This window comes from Streptopelia decaocto, assembly GCF_964273445.1.
Source record: "Streptopelia decaocto genome assembly, chromosome: 17".
NCBI classification, from domain to species: domain Eukaryota; kingdom Metazoa; phylum Chordata; class Aves; order Columbiformes; family Columbidae; genus Streptopelia; species Streptopelia decaocto.
In genome coordinates this window covers 1,573,838-1,596,738 of record NC_138672.1, presented here as the reverse complement: position 1 = coordinate 1,596,738, position 22,901 = coordinate 1,573,838, and the positions used below count along the sequence as shown (strand labels likewise).

The 22,901-nt window shown below is 54.2% G+C and overlaps 1 protein-coding gene across 1 annotated transcript in view; it reads left to right on the top strand.

Annotated features, from left to right (window-relative positions):
- Window positions 1-17,137, top strand: part of RABL6 (RAB, member RAS oncogene family like 6) — a 61,548-nt gene extending 44,411 nt beyond the window's left edge. The window contains exons 11-15 of the mRNA XM_082067768.1: window positions 9,728-9,940; window positions 10,596-10,941; window positions 12,584-12,755; window positions 14,461-14,510; window positions 15,044-17,137. Of these exons, the coding sequence (XP_081923894.1) occupies window positions 9,728-9,940; window positions 10,596-10,941; window positions 12,584-12,755; window positions 14,461-14,510; window positions 15,044-15,238 (976 nt within the window). The 3' untranslated portion in view covers window positions 15,239-17,137. The remainder of the gene's footprint in view (window positions 1-9,727; window positions 9,941-10,595; window positions 10,942-12,583; window positions 12,756-14,460; window positions 14,511-15,043) is intronic.
- Window positions 17,138-22,901: the final 5,764 nt, after the last annotated feature.

Below are 22,901 nucleotides of genomic sequence, written 5' to 3'. Positions count from 1 at the left end.
TAGCTGCCCCTGAGCCCTTCAGGCTGTGGTACAGCCAGTTGTAGTGTTCAGTGTCTCCTGTTTAATGTTACACTCTGCTCCCTGGGAACGAGGAACAGCAGTAGAAGCTGGTTATCACCTTCCTGGTTGTGCGTTCTTGCTTTGATGCTCAGTGTTAGGCCATTCGGTTGCTTTGAGTCAAGAAGGGATTTCCCTTCTGGCCAAACATGCTGAAGCTTTTGAGATATTTTCCTTCTGGAACTCAATGCACTTTGCATGGATATTATGCTTTGCCTAATAAATACTTTCCCGTTGCAGAGGCCTAAAGCACGGCCAGACTATGGCCGGTTGACATGTGGCCTGCTAATGCCGTTCATGAGTCATTATAAAGGGGTTTGTGTTTGTTGGAGGAGTCCTGGAGGCACTCCGTGGCTCACTGGGATTCTGGAAGGAAGGATGGAGAGGGTCACGCTCCCTTGGGAGTGTCCCTGCATGCTTGCCTGCAGATTTCAGGAGAGTCTTAGGGGAGACCTTGCTTCTTCTCTGTCCGTTTCTCCTGTTCCTTCCGAACATTTTCTCTCTAAATTGGAGAGATACAGATATGATGGATGGACTTTTCTATGGATGAGGAATTGGTTGGATGGTCATACCCAGAGGGTGGTGATCAATGGTTAAATGTCTGGATGGAGATCAGGGGTGCGTGGTGTCCCTCAGGGGTCCGTACTGGGACCAGTACTGTTTAATATCTTCATCAGTGACATAGACAGAGTTTGCAGATGACACCAATTGAGAGGTACAGGTGACACATCTGAGGGACGGGATCCATCCAGATGGTCCTGGACAACCTCGAGAAGTGGTTCCTTGTGAACCTCATGAGCTTCAACAAGGCCAAGTGCAAAGTCCTGCACCTGAGTTGGGGCAATCCCCGGTGTCAATCCAAACTGGGGATGGATGGATGGATGGATGGATGGATGGATGGATGGATGGATGGATGGAGCAGCCCTGCAGAGAAGGACTTGGGGTGCTGGGAGACGAGAGATTGGCCATGAGCCAGCAATGTGTGCTTGTAGCCCAGAAATCTACCCGTGTCCTGGGCTGCATCTCCAGCCCCGTGGGCAGCAGATTTGGGGGGGAATCTGCCCCACTCTGTGAGACTCCCCTGCAGTGCTGGTCCAGCTCTGGGTGCTCAGCACAGGACACACATGGACCTGCTGGAGAGGGGCCAGAGGAGCCACAGGAATGACCCGAGGCTGGAACAGCTCTGCTGGGGGACAGGCTGAGAGAGCTGGGGGGTTCAGCTGGAGAAGAGAAGCTCCGGGGAGACCTTAGTGTGGCCTTTCCGGACTTAAAAGGGGCTGATAAGAAAGATGGGGACAGACTTTTGAGCAGGGCCTGTTGTGATAGGACATGGGGTGATGGTTTTAAACTAAAGGAGGGAGATTCAGGCTGGACATGAGGAAGAAATTGTTGCCCTGAGGGTGGTGAGAGCCTGGCCCAGGTTGGCCAGAGAGGTGGTGGATGAACCATCCCTGGAGACATCCCAGGCCAGGCTGGACGGGGCTCTGAGCAACCTGAGCTGGTGAAGATGTCCCTGTCATGGCAGGGGGGGCACTGGGGAGCTGGGAAGGTCCCTTCAACCCAAACCGTTCTGTGACTCTGTGATTCTGTCCTGCAAAAGGCAGAGAGCTGTGCTTATGTTCTAGGCTGGAGTTTCTTTTTCTTTTCTTTTTCTTTCTTTTCGTGGCTTTGATGTTTTTTAACCAAAAAAAGGGAAAAAGGATTGTGTACACTGAGCAGCTCAGACAAGGGGACGTGCAGCCAGCTGTCTGAGAGCAGACTGTCACCGTCACCGAGGAGGTGACCCGAGCTTGCTCCCAGGCATCCCTCTGCTTAGAACAGTCCTTGCTGCTGCCTCTTGTCATCAACACTGGATTAACCGGGAGAGTAATGAAACGCTGATACAGCTGATCTGTGAATGTGGTGGATTCTGCATCTTTTGACATCTATGTCATGATTCGGTGTTCTCTATTTCAACCACAACTTTAAGTCAGCGCTGTATGTGAGGCTTGATGCCCGTCTAATGCAGGTCAGCCTGAATCATCATCCCTTGTGATGGTAGAACACGTGGATGTTTTATTTAAAAAAAAGAAGAAGAAGGGAAAACAGTGGAGGTTGTTATAAGCACGCCAGCCTACAAAGCTGCTTGCTCGCGGCTGTGGCTGAGCTGGGATATTGTTCTGTGTTTAACAAGGAAATGTCAGGAGAGCCAAACCTGACCTGCTGGGTTTGCTGAAGGACGGGTCCTGGAGCGCCCTTAGAGCTCTTCAGCTGCAGCTCTCCCTGTGGGTACAGCGCTGGATGCTTTAAAAAGGCTTCTCTTCTCCAGAACATCAGTGTTGGAAGCAAATGAGTGTTAAACATCTCAAACAGTGGTGTGCAAGGGCCTTGCTCCTTGGTTGTAGGGTTGTCCTGTTCTTGGCCCTGTGTGCCCTGCTGGCTTTGTGGCCTCCCAGTGCACATGAGCTGGTGGGGGCAGAATGAGGAGGGACCTTTGGGCTTTCACAGGGCTGAGAGGACACGTGTTCACAGCATCGTCCTTTGCTGACAGTGGGGACCATCTGCAGTTTGACCAGCTCTGTTTCCCTAGGAGAAGACCTTGCAGCACATCCCTGCAAATTCAGGTGCTCATTATTTCTCTGCAGCTTGGCATCCATGTCTTGCTCTGGTTTTTATGTACTTCACACAGTTCTCTCAGTGGTCTGGCAAATTTACCTTCAGTTTCTTGCCAAAAAGGCCCTACCACAATAAACCGGATGTGCTGAAGTTCGGAGATGTAGATATGGTTCTGACCATCACCTGCGATAACTGATTTCCTTCAGGGTGCCAGTTACAACCCCATGATAGCCAGGAGCAACACAAGACTCGTATAAGCACCATCCCTAATAATCAGCTTCTACTGCAGTGAGTAGGTGGTTGTAGCGCAACAGAATCTACTGCTACAGAAATTTGTCTCTGACCCAAAGAACAAAAATGTTCAATGAAACCACTGAAACCTAATGGAGATTTTATTGGCTTTAAACAATGAAATACTGGAAGCTATTTTCCCCTTGCATCTGAGTGAGGAACAAAGCTTGAGAACATACTAGAAAGATGTGTTCAGCTCTCCTGAGCATTTTTAAGCAGATATCTGAGTGCTAATCTTACACAGCTTGCCAGCATTTCTTCTGCTTGTGCTGCAACCAAGTGTAAGCTCAGAAACTGAAGAGCCATTGGAGATGTGGCAGAAGACTGGGATGTGTACTGAGAACTTGTGAAGATACTTCTCTTACTCAAACAGGAGGAATCACCTGGCTGTCAGGGGTCTTGCACTTAGCTCATGTGGAATGCCTTAGTGCACAGAGCATTTCGTGTGTGGAGCAGAGACAGTGGCATCCGCAGAACCACAGAATGGCTGGGGTTGGAGGCACCTCTGGACGTCATCTACTCCCACCCGGCCACCCAGAGCTGGTTGCCCGGGACCATGTCCAGGTAGCTTTTGAATATCTCCATGGATGCAGAATTCACAAGTTCCTGGGCAACCTATGGCAGTTCTCCATGCAAAAAGTGGGTTTTGATGTTCATAGGGGTCCTCCTGTGTTTCAGTTTGTGCCCATTGTGTCTTGTCCTGTCACCAGGCAGCACTGGAGAAGGCCTGGCTGCATCTCCTTTGCACCTTTCAGGTATTTAAACTCACTGATACATCCCCCCAGGCCTTGTCTTCTCTAGGGTATGCAGCCCCAGCTCTCGTGAGCGGGCCTTCCCTCATGTGAGGGATGCTCCAGTCCCTTTATCACCTTATTTGCCCATCACTGGACCGTCTCCAGTACACCCATGTCTCTCTTGTACTGGGAAGCCCAGAACTGGACCCAGCGCTCCAGCTGTGGCCTCCCCAGTGCTGAGCAGAGGGGGAGGATCCCCCCCTTGACCTGCTGGCGATGCTCTGCCTAATGCAGCCCAGGGTACCATTTGTGTTCTTTGCAGCACAGGCACCTTGCTGGCTCGTGTTCCACTTGTGTTCCAGCTGGGTGGCCCCAGCACTGGGGTTGTTCCTCCCCAGGTGCAGGACTTTGCCCTTGTTGAACTTTGGGAGGCTCCTGTCAGGCCATTTCTCCAGCCTGACCCTCTGGGGCATCAGTCCTCCTCCCTCTTGGTGTCATCTGCAGACCTGCTGAGGGTACAGCCTGCCCCATCGTCGGGTCATCAGTGAAGGTGATAAACAGGACAGTGTTGGGTTAACGGACTCGATGATCTTAAGGGTCTTTTCCAGCCAAAGGGCTTCTATGTTCTATGATCCTGTGGCTGGGCACACCGCTGGGTACTGACCTCCAGCTCGACTGTACCGCTGTTCATCGCGCTCTGGGCCCAGACAATTCAACCAGTTTTCAATCCACCTTACTGCTCATCCAGCCTGTACCTCAACAGCTTCCCTGCAAGGATTTTAGGGAGACAGTGCCGAAGACCTTACTGAATGAGGTATCCACTGCTCTCCCCTCATCTACCAGGCCAGTTATCGTATCATAAACTTTTTCCAAGCTGATCAAGCATGACTTGCCCTTGGTAAATCCATGCAGACTACTCCTGATGATTGTCCTGTCACGCATGTGCCTGGAGATAGTTTGCAGGAATAGCTGCTCCACCATCTTCTCAGGAGTCAAGGTGACTGGACTGTAGTTCTCTGGGTCCTTCTTCTTGCCCCTTTTGAAGACAGGAGTGACATTTGCTTTCCTCTTCGGGAAAGTCTCCAGGCACATCTCCCAGTCGCTGTGATTGATCAAAGATTATCAAGGGTGGCCTTGCAGTGGCACCGGCCAGCTCCCCCAGTGCTTACGGGTGCGTCACCATCAGGGCTCACGGACTTATGCATGTCCAGTTTTGCTTTGTCCAGGATCCCTGACCTGATCCTCTTCCACCAAGGGCACATCCTTACTCTGTATTATTCCTCTGGTCTCTGGGATTCCTGAAGACCAGTCTTGCTAGTGAGGACTGAGGCAAAGAAGGCACTTAGTTCAGCTTTTTCCATGGTCCCCGTTCTCATTGAGCGATGTGCCCACATTTTCCTTAGTCTTCTTTTCGTCACATATGTATGTATAGACGCCCTTCTCATTGTCCTTGACATCCCTGGCCACATTCAATTCCCTTTGGGCTTTAGCTCTCCTAATTTCATCCCTGGCTGCTCAGACAATGTCTCTGTATTCCTCCCAGCTTGCCCGTCCTTGCATCCATTCCCTCTATGCTTCCTTTCCTTGTTGGAGTTTGTCCAGGAGTTCCTTGTTCATCATGCAGACCATCCATCCATTTTTGCCTGACTCCTTACACATCGGATGGACCGCTGTTAAGCTTGGAGGAGGTGATCCTTGAATATTAACCAGATTTCTTGAGATCTTCTTCCCTCCACAGCCTTATCTCACAGGATTCTTCCAGGCAAATCTTTGAAGAGGCCACAGTCTCCTCTCCTGAAGTCCAGCTTGCTTTTACCCTCCTCCCCGCCCTCAGGATCCTCAACTCCACCAAGGTTTCCTTTGGCCTTCACCCTCCCAAGCAGCCCTTCGCTTTGTGTGAGCAGGAGGTCCAGCAGAGCGCCTCTCCTTGTTGGCTCCTGTATCCCTCAGGAGTTATCACCAGTGCGCTCCAGGACCATCCTGGATCGCTTACGTCTTGCTCTCAGGTCCCTCCGGCAGACATGGGGGTGGCTGAAGTAATGAGGACCAGGGCCTGTGAACATGAGGCTGCTCTTGTCTTTTTATAGAAGGCTGGATCCACTTGTTTTCCTGGCCAGGAGCCTGCAGCAGACACACACTGGTGTCACCTTTACCTGGCCTCTCGAATCCTCTCCCGTAAGCTCTCGGTTGGCTCATCCATCCGCAGTCGGAGCTCCCAGCTCTCACGTAGGGACCACTCCTGGGGAGGAGGGGAAGGTCTCGTTCCCGTTGTTGGAAGCAGGGTGATGTGTAACTGAGCTGCTTCCTGAACCCAGGGCTGTGTTTGCTTCCATTTGTAAGAACTTGTTTTCTCTTCTGAGCTTCAGAAAGAGGTTGCAAAGTCTGGTATTTCGTTGTGTGTTTTGGTGACGTAGGGAATTCTTAATGTTTTTGCAGTGACGTTGTGTGAGCTCCCACTCCCTTCTCCGTAAAATCTCTGAACAATGGAGCAAGAGTTGACATGGAGCAGTAATGTCAGAAAAACCCGCTTTCCTCTGACGCATGCTGGCGGTGAGGAATGCGCTCGTGCCATGGAACAAGGCCGCGCTTGCCCAAAGATCAGACAGCTGCCGAGACTTTCGGTGCTTACTGACGTCTCTTGGTGTTGCTGCAGCTAAATCCCAGCACAGATCTACAGAGATTAATGGAGTCTTGGGTTTTGGTTAGTGACACGTTATGGTTCTCTAGCTTGCAATAAAGAGAACTCCCCAAATCAGTTTCCTTACTGGTTAATTAGGAAGGCAGTTCAGTCTCTCAATTTGCTGTTTCAGAGCTTAATTTGCTGCTCTGTAGCCGGGTGCCCTGAGCCGGTGTGTGTGACCACACTGCAGGAGCTGCTCTGGCTCCGCGTGGGCTCCCGTCGTCCCTCGGCCGGCCCGGTGGCTGCAGGTGTCTGAAACCCAGCCGTGCTGTACCCAGCAGTGCTCCTGCTCTGTCTTCCCAGCATCACTAGACATTTGTCTTTAACGTTGATTAGATTTCCTTGTCCTTACATCTGAATGACTCTGAACTGGTTCTCTAGTTTGGTGGCTTCTGTGATTTATGTCGCATTCCCCAGCTGCACTGGACCAAGAGAGGGAAGCTGAGGACACTGGTTTGCACTAGGAGATCCCCATCTTCTTGAATATAGTCGTGCAGGCTCATCCTGTGGATATGAGTCCCTCAGCTTATCTGCTTTATTAGAGTTTGGGTTTTTCCTCTTTCTCTAGCCCCAAAAACTGATGCGGCCAGAGGACTCTGCTGGCTGCCCGTGGGTCAGGGCTGGTGCAGCACGGTCCGTCCGGCTTTCAGAGCGGGTGCTCCTGTTGCAGCAGGATTTGTTTCATCCCCAGCAGCCGTTCTGTGTCCTCGACAGACAGCTCACTGAGGAAACCCCGACAAGCTCTTTGCTCAGTAGCTCAGACGCAGACCCCGGCAAGCGTCGTCATTTTTGGTGGGTACCTGCGCCTGCGAACACGTTGGCTCATCACTAGCGCAGCCTTGGCAGCGCGTCAAGTGTTGGAGAGAGTGGTGCAATGTGCTTGTTTTTGCATGCTCTGAATTCCTTCCAGCTGGAACCTCAGGACCACAAGCTGATACTCATTTTGCATTGTCAGACCTTGTTTATATTGCAGCAGTGATTTTCCTGACGTGTATTCACTCCATTGCTTTGCTCTTAAGCTGTCGCTCAACAATTTGTGTGGAAGCTGTGGATGGAGGCAGCGTATTCGCTGCAAAGGGAGATGACCCACTTTGTGCGGTGTGTGTGCACACGGATGGTCTGTTCGGATGGCTTTAAAGGCTGCAGGTCTCGTGTGGTGTGCAGTAGGAGGACAGTGCCAGTGGCAGCAACCTCTGAAGAGTCCCTGTGCTTAATAGAGCAGTGATGTGTTAAAGAAATGCAGTGTCACTACTTCAGAATAACATCCTGCCGTTTTTAGGATGCAACTCCATTTTCTTTTCAGTGCATCACAAGAGGAAACCCTGCCAGTGCTTTGCAGAGCTCAGAAACCGCTCACTTGTAATTCCTCCAGCCTTGGAGGCTGTTCTGGGCACCGGTTTTCTTCTCCTTTGTGTGGGACGGGCTGTGCGGCTGCGTTCTGGCTCGGCCCGAGAGCAGCAGTGTTGTGGTGAGGAGGCTCTTCAGCATCCTGCCTCTTTAGCTGGGAGCTGCGCGGGGGGGCCTGGAGGCACAGGGGTCCCCACCGACCGCGGGAGGAGGGACTGGACACTCGCACTGGGCTCAGCACTGACCCAGACAAGCGCTGATCCAATCGCTCTCGATGTGCTGCACCCGGTGTGATACGTGTGGTGTCCCCTATGTCACACGTAACCCCATCATGGGCTGGAAGGTGCATTAATTCCTCAGAACTAATTTGTAAGGCAGTAACTAGCCTTGAGAAGAGCCAGAGTGAGTAGTACAGTCAGCTGGACTGTGTCGGGGCCTCGGCGTCTCCCTTCCCATCAGCACAGCATCCTCCACTGCCCGCGCCAGTGCTGGCCGTGTGCTGGGGGCTGGCAACACCTTCTTCTGATGAAGGATTTTGTGGGTTTGTGATTCCTTTTGTGCCTCTGAAATCTGATCTGTTCCAAGCTATAATCGTTTTCTTTGTCTCTGCTTGATAATAAACGCAATACAATACAATCTGTATTGAGTCATTAAAAGGACAGTGAATATTCCATATGATATGTTTTCAAGAAGGAACTGGATATCTGTTGCAAATAAAGCAAGTAGAATGAGGAAAGGTAATGCAAAGGCTCATCAGCTGAGACTGGGGAAATCTCTTTATTCCTGACATGAGCAAATCCTTCAGCAAGTGTTAAAATTGGTGAGTCCCCAGGACATGCAGACAAAAATCCTCAGCTGGTAATTTCAGATGCCGCTGAACACGTAACTGTGTTAGTCCAGGGAGTCTGATGGACTCCTAGCTCTGAACGTGTGTCCTCAGGTTAATTTAATTTGGGGGATGTTAAAGCACGGTTGTGGTGTATGGGTACCTGCCTTCTTCAGGGAGCACCAAGGAAACAGATCATTCCAGGATAGCTGCAGGTGAATTCCTGTAGCAGCAGCAGTGTATGATCAGGTTTAATTGCAGGCTGTGGGGATTAAGGGAGCAGTTCCCACGGTTTAACTGGCTGATCCTCACGTGTTGGACCAGAGATGTTCTGATAGAGCTGGAGCAACGGGCTGCTCTGGAGCACTGCAGCTCACCTTTGCCAGCCATTTATTTTCTGTGCCAGGTCCTGCTGGGGCCTGTTTTGTCCAGGGCTCATGGCCCCCGGCAGCCAGGGCAGCATGCAGGGGACGGGGAGGTGCAGGGGATGGGGAGATGCAGGGGACGGGGAGGTGCAGGGGATGGGGAGATGCAGGGGACGGGGAGATGCAGGGGATGGGGAGATGCAGGGGATGGGGAGATGCAGGGGACGGGGAGATGCAGGGGATGGGGAGATGCAGGGGATGGGGAGATGCAGGGGATGGGGCGGTGCAGGGGATGGGGTGGTGAGGGGATGGGGAGATGCAGGGGACGGGGAGATGCAGGGGATGGGGAGATGCAGGGGATGGGGCAGTGAGGGGATGGGGAGATGCAGGGGATGGGGAGATGCAGGGGATGGGGCAGTGCAGGGGATGGGGAGATGCAGGGGATGGGGCAGTGTAGGGGATGGGGAGATGCAGGGGATGGGGCAGTGCAGGGGATGGGGAGATGCAGGGGATGTGGAGATGCAGGGGATGGGGAGATGCAGGGGATGGGGAAATGCAGGGGATGGGGCGGTGAGAAGATGGGGAGATGCAGGGGATGGGGCGGTGCAGGGGATGGGGAGATGCAGGGGATGGGGCGGTGAGAAGATGGGGAGATGCAGGGGAAGGGGAGATGCAGGGGATGGGGTGGTGAGGAGATGGGGCGGTGTGGGTGTCCAGCCACGGGGACACTGACCCTGCAGTTGGCCGGAAAAGCCAGGTGAGCGACAGTGGGGCCACACGTCTGTCCCAGCACAGCCTGGGGTGCTGTGTCTGATCATTGTCTGTTTGGCAGCGACGGAGACGCACCCGGAGGGAACCCCATGGTGGCGAGTTTCCAAGATGACCTGGATCTGGATGACAAAATCCCCAGCAGAGCCGTGCTGGCAGCAGAACGGGTGCCCAGCAAGAACATCACCCTCTCCAGTGAGGAAGAGGAGGAGGTGAAGGACTCTAAGGTCGTACTCATACCTGATGAAGACATCGACACAGAGCAGGGGAAAAAAAGGTACAAAGCACAGCCTGAAGCGTGGGGTTGTGCTGGCAAACCTGGGCCTCGCTCGGTCCTGCCGCTGGCTTGTGTGTGACCTCTGGGAGATGTTGGTGTTTGTGTCAGCCTGCTCCTTCACCCGGGGCCGGGTTTTCTTTAGGTGCGAGTGCTTTGTGCAGCGTTCTCTGCACCGCACCTCGGCAGCATTGCCCCCGAGCACTGTGCTCTCTGGGACGGTTTTGCTTGGGAATGGCCCAGGGTTTTTCTCAAGTTCAAACAAGAGGCTGTAAGCTCCTGAATGTGTGCTCGTAGCTGTGTGAGGAGGACAGAGAAGCGAAATCTTGTGGTGAGGGAGCGTCAGTCATTCACCACACCCTGTGCTGGGGAACGATGCACTGGATCGTGGTTCTCCACATACCGTATCTGGTGGGTAACAGCCAGGTGTGGCCCACTGGCTCAGCCACCTGCGCAGCAGCATCCCCAGGGCCCAGGACCATCTTCGGCTTTGGAGGGGTATGAGTTTGACCACACACCCACCTGGGATGAACCGCCTCTCCTGTCCAGGTGCACGTTGCAGCCCTTGAGGCGGGCTCAGCTGTTAATTGGTGTTTGTGCGTTGCTTCACAGCGTGGTGGTGTGGACAGGCTCTGACAATTTGTTTCTTTCTTCTCAGGTCTTCCAGAAATTCTCTGAAACCACAGAGTGAAACAATTTTGACCAAAGCAACCGACCCGAAGCCTCCTGACAGTTTACCTCCGCGTTCTGGCTCCGATAGAAACAGCAGCAGCAAGCTCAACGCTGGCCTGCCGGCTGCTGCCACCAGCCCAGCAGCAGCCCAGGCCCCAAAGGCCACTTCCCAAAGCAAAGGACACACTCTCAAGCAGAAAGTGGTCAAAGAGGAAAAGCCTGAGGAGTCTGACAGTGACCAAGAGGGACCAATAGCCACTCAGATGCTCTCATTTGTTATGGACGACCCAGACTTCGAAAGCGAGGATTCTGACAGCCAGAAGAAGAAAATGGTAAATAACATGCATGAATCGCTGTGTGCTGCTGCGAAGCTGAGCGTGAGGTGCTGGGACATCTCACTGCGCAGAGCGTTCGCCGGCTCCCCCATCTCCCGGTGGCGGTTGCAGCACGGCAGGCGCTGAGCAACCCCAGGAGACTGATACAGGCACTAACGCACTAGTGCTGTCATTGGTGAAGCCGCATGGCAACAAGGTTTGTGCTTACGGGTTTGATGTGCTCTTTATTCTCAGTAAGTCCAGAGCACAGCCAGTCCAGTGGTGTGGAAGGTATGAAATACAAGTGTAGTGGTTTTTCACCCAAAGATTAGTGTGTAGAAGCATGTGCATGCCAGAGAGAGAGAACAAGTGAGCTCCCTACAGTCAATCCAGCAGTCAAAAGGCCGTAACAAAATTTGCTTGGCAAATGTCCTTACTGACATAGGCAGATCTGCCTGCAAAGGCTGTTCCAGCGCAGCCTTTCAGTGGTCTGCACTCACAGCCAGAGAGCAATCTCTATAAACTGTGATCTGAGGTGGGCACTGCTGTTCAGGGGTCCAACCGGTGTCTGGGTTAGCTGCTATTCTGGTCTGGTTTATGTGTTTGCATCATTCCAGAATCCTGCAGGAAGGACAGTTGTCCCAGTTTCTTTGACCTTGCCTGGATGTCATGCTGTTTATTGAGGAATTTTCCATTTGTGTAGCAGTTTCAGTGCCTGCTTTTTCTGGCACTTTAATACAAAAGCAAAAGTATTTGCAGCAAGTTTACTTGTCTTAGCGTGCGAGGATGAGAACCAGGATTTGTGAAGGAACTCGCCATTGCGACAGTGCTGGGGGGGGCTGCCCCACAGCTTGTGAACGCTTTTCAAGTTCAAGGTTACCAGTCAAGCAAAGCAGTGAAACCAGCAGCACGAGCAAGGAGGGGGCATTGCCGGGCTCGAGCGCAGAGCGGGGCCGGGTTTGGGCAGCGGGGAGCGTATGAAGAAAGAGTGGTTAACAAGTTGTGAAGAGGATCAGCTGGCAGGTATCGGAACATCATGAAACTTCATTTCCATTCCCATCATGCAGAGACAGAGGATTTTTGGGGTGATACCCAGCACCCTGGTTTTTGGACCGCATTGACGGTGCAAATGTGTCCTGGGAGCACGTTCCCTTTTGACTCTATGAAGGGGTTATTGTGCAAACACAGATGGTTTCCCTGGCCCTGCTGCCTGTTGCCTCTGGCACGCGGGACCTCACGCAGCTCCCCAGGAGAAGGGTTTTGTCCGTCAGCTCTGGAGCTGAGTTTTCAGCTTCAGTTTCCTAATGATTTGATTTGCCCCAAAGCAGCGGTGCCTCTCTAGGGCAGTTAGCAGCTGATGCTGTTGAGCTAACGCAGTTGAATGTCTCATTTCATCCCTTTACGTCAGAAATTTGATTTTGGTAACGCAGATGTTCGGTTATCAGAGCACATTTTCCAGTACCAATGCTGCTGAGACATTTTACCAGGGCGAGAAATAGATAGAGCTTATAAGATCAAGGGCATTGATTTCCAGGCAGTAACAGCTCGGTTCAGCCTTTCCTCCTCCCTGCCTGCTGACATCTGGCATCTTTGTGTACAAAATGCTTCGAGCTTTTGGTTGAAAGCCTTGGCTGTGTTGTCTGCCTTTTCTTGTCTCTAGGATGAATTCCCAGTCCGGGAAGATCTCTCTGAAATATCTGATGACGATACCTCATTGGCAAAGCCACCCCAGCCTGTGAAACCAACAGTCCACTCCTTTAAACTGAAAAATGACTCGGATCTCTTTGGTTTGGGTTTGGAAGAAACTGGTCCCAAGGAGAGCAGCGAGGAAGGTAAAGGTCACACCGTATTCCCACTCTTGCTGATTTTGATTGTCAGGCATCTGTTTTGTCCAGAATGGTTCCAGGGTGCAAGCAAACCAATTTGCACTAAATATAATACCCTGTAACTTCATGCAGTGCCCTGTGTGAGTCTTTAATGAGGTTTAACACAACATAACTAACTTTCTTTAAGCTTTTCCCCCCTGAGGAAGGGGGGATAGGGCTTACCCGTCGCATCAGCCGTGTTCTCTTGCTGTCCCACCTGGAAGCAGCAGAACATCTTTCACAAGCTGCTTCCCTATAAGGCTTCCTGCTCAGCACGGCCGTGTCCACCCCCTCAAGAATTTGGATCAATTTGAGCAAAATGCTCCGACATACCCTGCCAGTTTGCTCTTCTATTTTTGGGAAGGGTGGGGCGGGGTTCTGATCACAACCTCAGCCTTCCTCGGGCTTTTCTGTTTTTTTTCCCTGTCTGCTGATGGAACGAATCATACCCACTCAAATAATTTCTGCCACTTTGGCATTACTGCAAAGCGACTTCCTATAGATCTGCCCCTGATGTCACCATGAAAGATGAGAAGTTAAAAGACTTAAGGGGAGGAAAAGCTGTAAGCAGCACCAGGGAGAGATCTCTTTGAATAGCTGTTCCAAAAGTGTAAGCAAGATGTCACAGGCTGCGATGGCTTCATCGGCTTGTCGCTTTGAGCTGCTGAACAGCACAGCTTGAAATAGCAGAAGTGCATCTGCAGAGGCCCAGGTCAATAATTTAACTTCAGTTTAGTGGCTTTAATAATTCAATGTGGGTTCTTCCTATCTCTTTCTGCAATAAATATAAAAACATGTCTTGGTGTAGTCAGTCAGTTGGAACTTGACCAGCAATTAGACTTCTCCATGGCTGCCTTCTATTTACAGACCAACCAAGGAGAAGAATGTGTAGGTAAGACTGACAATCAAATTCCACAAGTGAAGCACGGTGCAGTTTTAAACCCTCCTGTGAAGGAGCCACGTAGATCCTTTCCTGTTCAAATGGAGGTTCTGTGCGAAGGCAGTGGGCATTCGGCAGTCTAATTAGCAGCTAAGTCATCCACCAACCTGGGACAAATGATTTGACGGTGCTGGACTCTGGGACTCATTTGATCCAGCGGAAGCAGCCGCCCCGTAGAGCAGGGACGCAGCTCTGAGCCTTCACCCCGTGGGGATCTCATTCCCATCCCAGTGTGAGCAGCGGCGTCTGGGTCACTCCCGTGTCCCGAGTGGTCCTGCCATACCCAGCTCCGCTTGCTGAAACACAAACCATGCCCGCTAGGATTTCACTGCCTTTGAATATTTAGTGCTCAGAGGGAAACGGTTCCTAGGAGCATTTCTTCACTTCTGGAAATAATAACCTGGTCCCCAGTTTGGCCTTTGGACCCAGTCTGGATTTGTTTCTTAGTAGCTGTGGTACAGTGACCACCCAGGTCAGCGTTGACAACACAGTATGATATAGATAATACCGTGCTCATAATTAAATGAGATGTATATGGTGAAGGGAGGGTGTGGGTGCTGGGGCCCGTGTTGGTTTCCGAAGGACGCAGTTTGGCTGGAGGAGTCGGGGTCGCCTTTGCACGGGGCTCCAGGATGGAGCATTTTGCTCTCAGAAACCAGAACAGGGCAGAATTGCATCTCTCACAGGTTCGATTGTTTAAAAACAATGTTGTTGTTGTTTTTGTTTGAACAGATAAACAGGCTTCTAAGGAGAAAAAGAAGAAGAAAAAGAAAAGCAAAGAGGTACTATTTAATTCCTTAGAGCTGTTCTGCCGTATTATCTGCGGGCCGAGGAGGGGGCGGCTGTGTGCGGTGCACTGTGCACCGGGAGCCTCTCCCGTCCTGCGGCCAGCCTGCCCTCCCGCGCTCTGCAGAGCATCACGCCTGGAGAACAGTTGAATTTTGGAAAGGCGGCGTGTGGATTTGTAAAATGCAGGACTAAAGGGAGCAGTGCGTCTCTGCCGGGCTGAGCCTGTTGGTGTCACCGTGACTTTTTGCACGCAGAGGGGTGTCCCCAGCAGCCCTCCCCCCAGCCTGCGGGAGGCTTGGGCTTTGACATTCTGCCTGTCCAGTACTGTGGCATTGTCAGCCACGGATAAACCAGATGGTCCTTCCTCTCTCTGTCCAAACGCACAGAAGGGTCTTCAGGAATTAACTCCAAACCCGCCTTGGTAGGAGATGCTTCACCCCAAGCAAGGTGCTCAGTTTCGGGTGGTATGTGTTGGGTTACTGGCGCGCTCTGAGGAGTTACTAATAACGTTTTTCTCATTTTGCAGGAAGAGGAGAAGTCTGTGAAAAAGAAGAGCAAACACAAGAAGAGCAAAGAGAAGGAGGAGAGCAAAGAGGAGAAGAAGAAGAAAAAGAAGAAGAGCAAGGAGAAAAACAACGAAATAGATGAACTGGAGGCTTTTCTCGGAGGAGGAGCCAGCATGAGCAAGCCGCGGGGAGGTGGGGACTATGAGGAGCTGTAGGCGGGCGCCTGTGTGCGCAGCGGACTCTTCTCTGTGGCTGTCTCCATCTTTTCTTACGAGTCACACCAGGGCAGGTGCAGATGTGTAAAGCTTTGCCCATTTGCCATATATTCTGTCAAAACGAAGCTGGCAAAACGAAAGCTTCACATCTGTGTGCGCTGCTCTGGTGCATTTGTTACACAAGGCAAATCCAGCTGAGATGTACTTGAGTAAGGGGAATGTTCAGGACACGGTTTCCAGGCTGTTGGTTTTTCTCCCTCCAGGATGCCCCACGGGGCAGCTGGTGGGGCGTGGGGGACAAGGGGACCTGCCTCCCGCTCCCCTCCGCTGTATTCCACTCCTGCACACCTGAAATTCCTGTCTTGCTAAAGGAGTGCAACAAAACATGCTGCATGAACGCATCGTGCTCGCCTGTCTCAAGTCTTTAACTTTTTATCCTTCCTATTTTTTTAATGAGAAAGGTGGTATTGGCCGTTGCTGCACCCAGCAGCTGATGAGCGTTAAATCAAGCAGATCATGCTATGGTACAGCTCTCTAAAACAGCAGCCGCAGGGCCAGAGTGAGAGAGTGCATGTGATTTTGGGGTCCTTTGAATGGGACCTTCCTGCACAGCAGCTTAATTAGCACTCACTGGTGCTGCTGTTGGAATTCATGAAGCCCCATTGATTTCCGTGGCCCCAGTGTCTCAGACACTACACGTAAGCTGCTATGCAGTTTGGGAAAACAATGCAAAGTGCAAAGCTAACCTGAAAAAGAGAGAGGAAAATCAGTGCTTTTCTGCATTTCCCACCCTTGAATTTGCATATACTAGAATCCCCTCCCTTCAATACCTCTCAGGGACATGACTCTCACGTGGAAATGAAGATATCCAGAGCTTCAGAACTGTCTACAGGGCAGTGTTAGCATGGCAAGGCATTTGCTTCTCAGGCATTTTACAGCCAGGCTGCAGAGCACCGGCCGCCCCTCTGCACTGGGGGGGACGAGCACCGTGGCCCTGGCAGCGCCGGTCCAGCCCGGCTTCCGTGGCTGCCGCAGCCGCGTCTCCCGCGCCGAGCGTCCGGCAGCCAGACGCTGCCCCCCTGCCCGGCGCAGAGCCCGCCTGTCCCAGCGCTTTGGGAAGCCTTGACCTTCGTGCTTTGAACGTAGACCCGTGGATGGCTGGTGCCGGCTCCGCAGCGCCGGTGGCCGCTGGATGGGCACCACCGGGCAGCCCATCACGCGTACCCGTGTCTCAGTCCCTGTGCTTGATGGAGCTTGTTCCTTCTCCATACCCCGTTCTGTTCTGGTGCTGGTGTCCGTTTCGCAGCTCAGATGGCGAAGCTCCCTCCAGGCTGTGTGTGTTACATTACCCTGTTGCTTGCAGGTTGATTTGAGGTTTGGTTTTGTTCTCACTCCCCCCTTTTTGTTGTAAAATGTCAACCATGAAATGTGAACTGGGGTTTCCTTCTCCATCCCTATAAAGCAAGGTGTTCTTTTGATCAGTTAGCCACTCCAGAGCTGCCTTGGACAGCAGGTGGTTATCTAGTCCATTTTTCTTTTTCCCAGCCCCCAAAATGCACTTGTAACTGTTTCCCTGTAAAACAAACTGATTTTTTTGCTGCATGAGCAGTACATTGTTGAGCTCTGTTTGCCATTAGCATTTGCCTACTGCGCATTACTACATTTCACACAAGACTGTAGGGAAATCGCATGGGACAGTTCAGACTTTGCACTCCAGGGAAGGACCAAGCGGATGGGGATGCGACCGGTTTGCGGCCTCTCGTGAGAAGGCGCTGGAGCCTCAGCGGGCTGTGTTCTGAGAGCGCTTCTGTCCCGGGAAGATTTTGGGTCATGTTCCATTTTGCATCGAAAAAACCTGGTACAATCCACTCTGACTATAAAGCTCTGTTGTACAACTGCCTCTGCACATCTTCTTCTCCAGCGCAGCGTCTGCCCGGGCGCGGGAGCGCCGTGTCCCGCGGGCTGTTTCGCCCGCTTGCCCCTCCTGCTGCTGCTGCATTCTTACGCTTCGTGGAGCAGCATGCTGAATTAAAAATCCCTCCCAAAAAACCAAAAGTTGAACATAAAACCCATGAGTTCTTTCCCCAAAGCTGAGAGCTGTCCAGGGAGAGCTGTTGTTTCACACACATGGTGGTTTTGCTCAGCTCTGCTCCCTTGCAGACTCCGCTCTGGGGTAGCAGGAGGCTGCACAGGCACCGAGGCCCCTGCAGACACCGGTGCTGGCGTTGGTTCGTCTGTCACCTGGACCAGATTTGGCCACTGTGGGAGCCTTTACGCTCCCTGTGGCTCGTGTTCCTTGTCAGAGCAAGGAGCTGAGGCAAAAACAAGCGAAGATGAGTCATTGTGTCCAAAATACTCCTCTGAAAGAGAAAAGCAGATGCGGGAGCTCACACCGGAGCCCCAGGAGGGTGTGCGGCACGTTTTGGCTTTGGCAGCAAGGCCAGAGAAATCCCACCCTGTGGGTGAAGTGGGAGCATGGACGAAAGTAGCAAAAAGGTGCTTTTTAGACTTAAACATCTCCCTTTTTCAGGGAGTGTTGAACTGGGCAGGGCCACAGCATGAGGTGTAACCCAGCGCCAGCAAGAGGGGAGAAAGAAACAGAGCTTGTGTGAGCTGGGCTCTCCCGTGCCCAGTCTTTCAAATAAGCTAAATATAACAATTATGTGTACGTGCGTGTCATTACGGGGAAGCTTCTGCAGGATCACATTGATATAAATAGTTCCTCTGAGCATCTCTAGAGGTACCAGCGTATTTGCTTTTGGGTTTTTCAGTCGTCCAAAAAGAAATCAAGAGCTCGAGGCTCAGGAGCTGCAGTTCCTTGCAGTCAGCGCTGCCCAGAGCTGCATGCTCCACAAGGCCTCCGTTAGTTTAGCGCAGCAGGAGGGAGAGGTGCAGATTTATGGCTGCATTTGCAGCCTGCCAGCTGGGCCCGGCTCCCGCTGCAGCACGGGCAGCGCGTCCTGGGCTGCTGGAGCCGCCCGACCCGGCACCGGCTGCGGCTCCTGCTCCACAGCAGGGAGCCGCGGGGCCCTCGGCCGCGGTGCCGCTGCAGCCAGGCTTCCCCTGCGCCCGCTCGAAGCCGGAGTGTCCACAATAAGGCATGAGAGGTACCTCCAAGGTCCCTTGTTCCCGCTTTCTCCTCCCAGCCGGGATCACTGGGCTGCTGCCCCGGCTCTGCAGCTGCGGGAGCTGCCCGAGGAGCAGAACCTGGGGCGAGAGGGGACGGTGCAGGGTCTGCGTGTCTGGGGGCAGCAGGTCTGCTGTGACGGGCGGCTGAGGGACCTGGGGGTTCAGCTGAGAACAGGAGCTGAGGGGAGACCTTCTGATCTCTGAACTGCCTGAAAGGAGCTTGGAGCCAGGGGGGTCGGGCTCTGCTCCCCAGGAACAAGCGCCAGGAGCAGAGGAAACGGCCTCAAGTTGCGCCAGGGGAGGTTGAGGTTGGATCTGGGGAACAATTTCTTCCCCAAAGTGCTATTGGGCATTGGAACAGGCTGCCCAGGGCAGTGCTGGAGTCACCATCCCTGGAGGGTTGGACAGACGGAGATGAGGTTCTCAGGACATGGGTTAATGCCAGGGGTGGGTTATGGTTGGACTCGATGATCTTGAGGGTCTCTGCCAACCAAAATGTTCTGTGGTTCTATCCTGGCTGTGCCGCTAACCTGAGATGTGAATGGGAGCTGCGCACCCAGTGTTTATTTTGGGGACTGTTCCTTGTTGTACCCGTCCCTGCAATGGGACGATCCAGCCTTAGCAGCTCCTGTCCCTCTTGGCAACTCCCGGCGTGTGACTTTGTGCAGCTGCTGTGAGCAGCCGTGGCCGCAGTCACGCTCCCCGGGCAGACTGGCGCTGTGGTCCCCGCAGCTTCACACCTGCTGTGCTGCCGTCCCTGGGGCTCCCCAGCCGGGAGCTGATTTTAGCACCCCAGGGTCCTGGTGCTGACCGCTCCGTGCTGGTCTGTCCCCCGCCGTGGGCTCCTCCTGCGCAGGAGCAGCATGTTCACAGCGTCTTTCTCCTGATGGCCCAAGTCTTCTTAGCACAGGTGGCTGTCCCTGGTCACTAAAGCTCTTGCTCACGTTAATATGTTTGTGGCTGTCACAAAACTCATCCCTGCAAGAGAGTCGAACTGTTCAGCACTGCTGCTGAGACGGGCACCCCAGCCCCGCATGGCACAGCCAGTGCCAAAACGACCGTGTCTCTTCATACCCAGCCTGTGGCTTCTTGCCCCCCCTTGACAAAATACCAGGTAGAAAACCAGCACAATGCCAGCCTGACCGGCCCTTGCAGCTCCCGCTGCCCCCAAAGCAGCTCGAGTTCTGGCGTCCCTGCAGGAAGTGTGTCCATCAGGCACCTCGCTTGAGGCTCGGGAGCTGTCTGATAATTGCCAGCCAGATTTATTCCTGGCCACTTTGTGCTTATTTGTTCCTTTGCCAGCGCTGTTGTTGAAATCCTGCTCCCCGCTCCGAGCCCTGTGCGACGGGCTCGTTTCCCTGCTCTGCTCTTGTTCTGCAGGCCAGGCTGTCCCCGGCTGTGCCACCGGCCGTCCTTGGCACCGGCTCCCTTGCAGTTCATCTTCTGTGGCTGTGCCAGGCCAGATGAGATCGTGCCAGGGCTGGTACTTCATGATTCCCACACAATCCATCTCCCGCTGCGCCCGGTGCTGGGGCCGCCCTTTTCCACAGCCTTACCCTGCGCCGGCCTCACCAGCACACCAGGTCGTCATCATTTCCCATCGTTTATGACAAGGGCCACATGCAATGATCCCGCCCTTCAATGGATTCAGCTTCACCCTCTTTCTGTTGCTCCTGTAAGGTCATAACCACTTTTCCCTGGCTTGCCAAGGCCCGGGGTTAGGATTTGCTTCCTTCCCTCCAGCAGTGAATGTGAAAAGGTTATTGAAGCTCGGGTTTTAGCAGGACGCAGAATGAATGTGGGAGCTGGCGGGTGCTCTGGGAGGAGCCCTGTGCTGCAGGGCCCTCAAACCCCGGGCTGGGACAACCCAGCACGGGCCAGGCAGAGCTGCAGGGAGGGCAGCGAGCAGGCGGGTGCCGGATGGCTGATGGCTTTGTGCCTGAGAGCCCCCGCAGCCCAGGGTCCTGCCTCTCTGAGGGATGAGCTGCTTACCTGTCCCTCTGGGATGCCCCCGAGCTCACAAATGAGTGATGCTGGGGAAATCCCGCAGTAGGATGGGCTTAGGGAGCCTTGCTGTAGCCTAGCAACAGTCTCAATCATGGCATAATGTAATTAATCCAGTGTTGGCTCAGTCTGCTGCTTCAAGATACCAGGGCAAGTGGTTGAGTCTTTTTAACTTGTGTGTTTGCCTCCAAAACAAGCCTTCAGCACCTCAGATGTGTCACACGTGCTCCAGGCCCTGGAGCAGCTCACGGTGAGTATCCAGTCTTGGTCTTTCACTGCTTTGCAGGGAAGTTGCTGAACGAAGGGCAGTAAGTCCCTGGCACCCCCGGCGAGCCGCGGCTGAGCCCAGCGGGTCCCGCGGGCCCGGGCAGCCCTTGGGCCGGCGGCGGCGGCGCAGCCGGTGAAAGCTGCAGGTTCGGGCAGCCTGCGGGAAACCAGAGCAGCGTGACAGGTGAAGGCGGGAGGAGTTTGCTGTGCGCACATGTGCTCTGCTCGCAGCTGGATGCGGGATGCTGCCGTGGGGCAGCAGCCAGCCTGGGAACCCCTAAAACTCCTTGTTATCTCTAGATTGTTGGCAGGCTCTGCCTTAAGGCGGGAGCGAGGAGGGGAAGCAGTGGTGTGGCTTTGTGGCAGTGCAGAGGTGAGATGAGGGCAGGAGGAGGGGGTGCTGTGTCCCCTGGCAGCAGGGGACACCTGGGAGATGCTGCTGTCCCCTCTTCCGCACGCTGTCCCTGCGCCAGGGCGGCGCGTGTGGGCGGGGGGAGCTCTGCCTGCGCCCGAGGTTTGGTCTGGGCGGCAGCTGCAGACGGAGACCGTGCTGGCGTCTGCAGCCTGTCTGCGGGAAGGAGCCAACAGGCTGCGAAAAGAGCAGCCGTTTCCCTGGAGCTGGTAGGAGAAACACCCCTGACTGCGCCATTGGCAGCGAGCGGCTCCTGGAGGGCGCGAGGCTGGGGGTCCTGGCCCGGCCTCACGGCCCCAGCGCTCGCAGTGTCGGGGACCCCAGCCCAGCACGGGGAGGTCGGTTCGGGTGTCATTGCGGGGCTGACAGCTTCGAGGCGTCGTTAGCGAGTGATGCTGCCACGTGGCACCGCTGGGGAGGCTGGAGCGGTGCAAACCCTGCCCGTGCTGGTGCTGCGGGGACACGGCTCCCACCGCACACGGGTGCTGCATCCCGCTGGCCGGGCAACGCCGAGATCCCTCTTCGGGGGCACCCCAACCAGCGTCCCCCTGCCCCCCACGCTGCTGTGGGGCAGCAGAGGGATCCCCTGTGCTCAGGCTCAGGACTCATTGCCTGCCGGCCTTTGGGGATGGACTCATTCCAAGGAGGCAGACAGGAGGGCAGGAGCCATGACCCTCTTTACAGGGACCCCAAAGCCTGCAGCTGCTTTACAGGCTTCACGCTCACCCTTTTCTGCCAGGAAAGTGCTGGGAGGGCAGGGCAGGGCCAGCTCCCTCCCGAGCCCCCGGGTGGGCAGCAGGGCCTGGCTTCTCCCTTGGTTCAGAGCTGAGGGGAGGTGATTTGGGGGAAAAAGGAGGAGAGAGGGAGGGCAGAGCCTGCTGCGCCCAGCCCGGGCGTCACGCTGAGGCCAGCCAGCTCGGCTGCTGCTCACCTGGGGAAAATGCGTGAGCATCGCCCAGGACAGGAGCTGCGGGTGCCCAGGGGAGCAGCCAGGGGCACGGGAGCAGGCAGAGCGACAGCGAGCATCCCATCCTTCCCATCCTGTCCGTCCCATCCATCCTGTCCCATCCCGTCCCATCCATCCCGTCCCATCCCATCCCATCCCATCCCATCCATCCATCCCATCCATCCATCCCATCTCATCCCATCCCATCCCATCCCATCCCATCCATCCATCCCATCCCATCTATCCCATCCATCCCATCCATCCATCCCATTCATCCCATCCATCCCATCCATCCATCCATCCATCCATCCATCCATCCCATCCATCCCATCCATCCATCCCATCCATCTATCCCCTCCATCCCATCCGTCCTATCCCATCCATCCTACCCCATCTATCCCCTCCATCCCCTCCATCCCGTCCCACCCCATCCATCTATCCCTTCCATCCCATCCATCCTATCCCATCTATCCCATCCATCCCATCCATCCGTCTCGTCTGTCCCATCCATCCATCCATCCATCCATCCATCCATCCATCCATCCATCCATCTATCCCACCCCATCCCAGCTCTGCTTACATCTGTGGGATCCCCACATTGCCTTGGAAACGGGATTTTGCTCTGTCCTGTGCACCCACCTCACCCGCCTGTGTAGTGAGGACCGCAGCCAGGGACTGATGAGCCCAGCGTGAAGGGAAGGATCAGATATTAATCCCTGCTCCACATTCAGCAGCGTGGGAGGGAGCAGAACAACGTGCAGCACCCCCCGCACCTTCCCAGTGCCACCCCCAGTGGCACACAGGTCCCTGGACGAGCTCTCCCCAGGGTCCTGGCAGCACGCCAAGGTGCTGGGCGTCCGTCACCCCCACTGCCCATAGGGTGGCCATAGGTGGGTGCCACAGCC